Below are 3,649 nucleotides of genomic sequence, written 5' to 3'. Positions count from 1 at the left end.
CATGTGCTTGTAATATTAAACACATTGCACTCATTTAAGCAACAATTTATGATCTTAAACGAATAACAAAACAATGAAAACACACGAAACGGGTATTTAGCGATAGCTGCGTAACTACGTTACTGGTTGATTATATTACATTTTGATTGATAATGCGATCGCTCACCAAATAAAGATTTTCTAGTTCCGTCAGGAGTTTGGTTTGTTGCGTACTTTCAATATGAAATTCTTGCTTACACAGACAGACAGAGAGGGGGGAAACAGAAAGAGAGAAGGGAAGACAGAAAGAGAGAGGGGGAGACAGAAAGAGAGAGGGGGAGACAGAAAGAGAGAGGGGGAGACAGAAAGAGAGAGAACAGATAGAAGCATAGAGGGAGAGAACGGAGAGGGACATACTCACACACACAACATACACAGACACACACATACACACACACACATACACACACACACACATTCACTTTCCTATTTCCAACAACAAAATGCAATTTGAAATTAGTTTATTTACCATAAGCACCACCACACCCACACACACATGCGTATAAGTACAACACCCCGACCTCCAGTGGTATTGAACTCTTGACCCAAAAGATCCCGACGCTTAAGCTACCCATTCATTTGGCCTAATTATAGCCAGCGTATAAAACAATATACATCGGACTTGCACAATAATCGGAACCAATTAATGTCACTTTTATGATCAGCTGTGTTTATCAGTATTTGATCGGATCTGTGGGGAAAGTGATTAAAAGATGTTCATCTCTTTACAAAAGAGATTAACAATGCAAGTAAAATAGCGAGGAACCAGTAATCGAACCTGGAGCTCAAAATTATCTCGTTTACAGGAGTTTACCGCTTACGCTACGGCACACGTTATATTGTTATTGTTGGCACTCCGTCGCTTACGACGACGAGGGTTCCAGTCGATCCGATCAACGGAACAGCCTGCTCGTGAAATTAACGTGCAAGTGGCTGAGCACTCCACAGACACGTGTACCCTTAACGTAGTTCTCGGGGATATTCAGCGTGACACAGTGTGGCAAGGCTGGCCCTTTGAATTACAGGCACAACAGAAACAGGAAGTAAGAGTGAGAGAAAATTGTGGTGAAAGAGTACAGCAGGGTTCACCACCATCCCCCTGGAGCTTTAGGTGTTTTCGCTCAATAAACACTCACAACGCCCGGTCTGGGAATCGAAACCGTGATCCTATGACCGCGAGTCCGCTGCCCTAACCACTGGGCCATTGCGTTATTGTTATTAAACAGTGTTTAAACACACAAACGCACGCACAAACACACACACTCATAAACACGCATACACACATAAACATATGACTATATATGTTTATATATATATATCCATATATATGTATCTCTACATGTACCACATGCATATTACATGTGTGCGTGTGTGTGTATGTAATATATATATACATATATATGTGTTTGTGTGTATGTTTACATATCTATGAATGTTTGTAGATGCGGGTGTGTGAGTGAGTGAGAGAGAGAGCGAGAGAGAGAGAGAGAGAGAGAGAGAGAGAGAGAGAGAGAGAGAGAGAGAGAGAGAGAGAGAGAAATGAAGATAAAATAATGGAAGAGCAAGAAAAAGTCAGGCATATACTTCTGTGTATGAGAGTTTGTGTTAGTGTGTTTGTGCATATGTGATTGTGTGTATAAGTCTGTCTGTGTGATTGTGTGTGGTTATTACAGTATATGTAAGTAATATAGTCGTACATCTGAACTGCAGACTGTTTGTATACAAATATATTTCCCACTGAAAGTATTCGCAACCGGTACACAAGTCATATATGTAACGCAGAGTATAAGAGCCGCGGCGAAGCATGTGAAAAATAGGTACATCAAACTGAATTGTATACAAATACATACTAATAGCAAACACCTACACGCTTATACACTCACACACATACACACACACACACACAGATATGTGTGTGCATGCTTGTGTGTGTATGCTTGTATTTGTGTGTAGAAGTTAGTCTCTGATTGAGTAAATACAAGTTACCTACCTCTAAGCGAATAAAACACACAGGCCTCGTCCTCATTATAAATCTGCTTGATACCGGTCCTTGTTAATGTTTTCCGTGCACAGTTTGGATGTTGGTAGTTATATAGATATAATGCATATATATAAAATATACATATCAGTCATATATGTAAATGCATATCAGTATGTATGTATGTATGTATGTATATAAACAAGCATAAGCTTCTACATGAAGCGTAAACTTATTTTTGTGTATACACAAAAAAATATATTCCTAAGTATGTATGTATGCATGTATGTTTATATGTATGTATGTATGTATGTATGTATGATCACGATGTTTTTGTTTACACTTCCTATTAGCTACCTTGCCGGCTTCTAACTTCTACCACAATGTTGAAGTATGCATATATGAAGCGCCATGTGTTTTTATGTGTTTGTATGCTTATAGGTATGAATATATACATATGTGTGTGTATGTGTGTGTGTGTGTGTGTGTGTGTGTGTGTGTGTGTAAGAGAGAGAGAGAGAGAGAGTGAGTGAGAGAGTGAAAGCTGGAGGAACTCGGTGTGTGTGTGAGTGCGTGTGAAATTGTATGTTTATGTTGTGAATGTTATTTGCAAATGCATTAATGAAACCAAACATAACATGGTTCGATGCTTTGTCTCTCCCTCTCTCCCTCTGTTTATCTAACTTGTTTTTATTCTTGTGCGTGTGTGTGTGTGTATAGATGCCTTCATATATAAGTATATGTAGGACTGTCTAACTATCTGTATAACTGCCTATATATATCCATGTCAACCAACATGTTGTTCGTGGTGGTTGTGATGATGATGGTGGTGTTGTTGGAGGTTATTTTGTTCTTATTTATGTGCCCGCGCGTTGCTTCTAGTCTGTGCGTCCGTGTCTGTATTTTGTAATCTCTGCTCTGTATACATCTGTATAAATTATAGTATATGTGCATGTATGTGTAAAAGTGTGCGTTTTTGAGTCTTGGTAGGTATCAGCGAATATGTATGTGTTTGTATCAACAGTGTGTGTTTGCGAATAGAATGCGAGTGATAGGTGATTGAAAGTTTTCCTCCAGATTTTGTACATGTGTGTGTGTGTGTATTTGTATGTATGTGTGTGTGTGTGTGAATGTTTTCTAAAAGTTCTCCCGTTTTCTTTTTCAAAAGTCCGTGCCGGTTCTTTCAGAAGATCCCACCTTCCGTAACAAGTTTTTTAAGGGATTTTGTTTTGGTTCTTTAAGAAGGAACTTACAAAACAAAACCGCGGAGCCACGGCTAAGCTAAAGAAAATAGCTTCTACTACACCAACACGAACAACAACTACAACTACAAACTGTAATTAAGTATATAATAACGTTCACTGCAGTCACCCAACACACGACTCTCAGATAACACACAAACACACACTAACTCGGCCTCCCTGTCTCACTTTTTTCTTCCCCTTGTTTTCTTCTATTTCTCTCTCTCTCTCTCTCTCTCTTTCTGTCTGTCAGTTTGTCTCTCTCAGTTCATTTGTCAGTCTGTTTCTCGCTTGCTCGTTCTCGTACAGCCTTCTCTCTCTCTTTATCTCTCTCTATCTCTCTCTCTCTCTCTCTCTCTCTCTCTCTCTCTCTCTCTCTCTCTCTCTCTCT

At 39.3% G+C, this 3,649-nt stretch overlaps 1 protein-coding gene across 1 annotated transcript in view; it reads right to left on the bottom strand.

Annotated features, from left to right (window-relative positions):
- Positions 1-3,466, bottom strand: part of LOC106876867 (A disintegrin and metalloproteinase with thrombospondin motifs 16) — a 346,691-nt gene extending 343,225 nt beyond the window's left edge. The window contains exon 1 of the mRNA XM_014925608.2: positions 2,030-3,466. Within this exon, the coding sequence (XP_014781094.1) occupies positions 2,030-2,065 (36 nt within the window). The 5' untranslated portion in view covers positions 2,066-3,466. The remainder of the gene's footprint in view (positions 1-2,029) is intronic.
- Positions 3,467-3,649: the final 183 nt, after the last annotated feature.

Source organism: Octopus bimaculoides, chromosome 1 (assembly GCF_001194135.2).
Source record: "Octopus bimaculoides isolate UCB-OBI-ISO-001 chromosome 1, ASM119413v2, whole genome shotgun sequence".
Classification (NCBI taxonomy): Eukaryota; Metazoa; Mollusca; class Cephalopoda; order Octopoda; family Octopodidae; genus Octopus; species Octopus bimaculoides.
The sequence above is the reverse complement of the archived record's forward strand: the minus strand, read 5'-3'. Positions and strand labels throughout refer to the sequence as shown.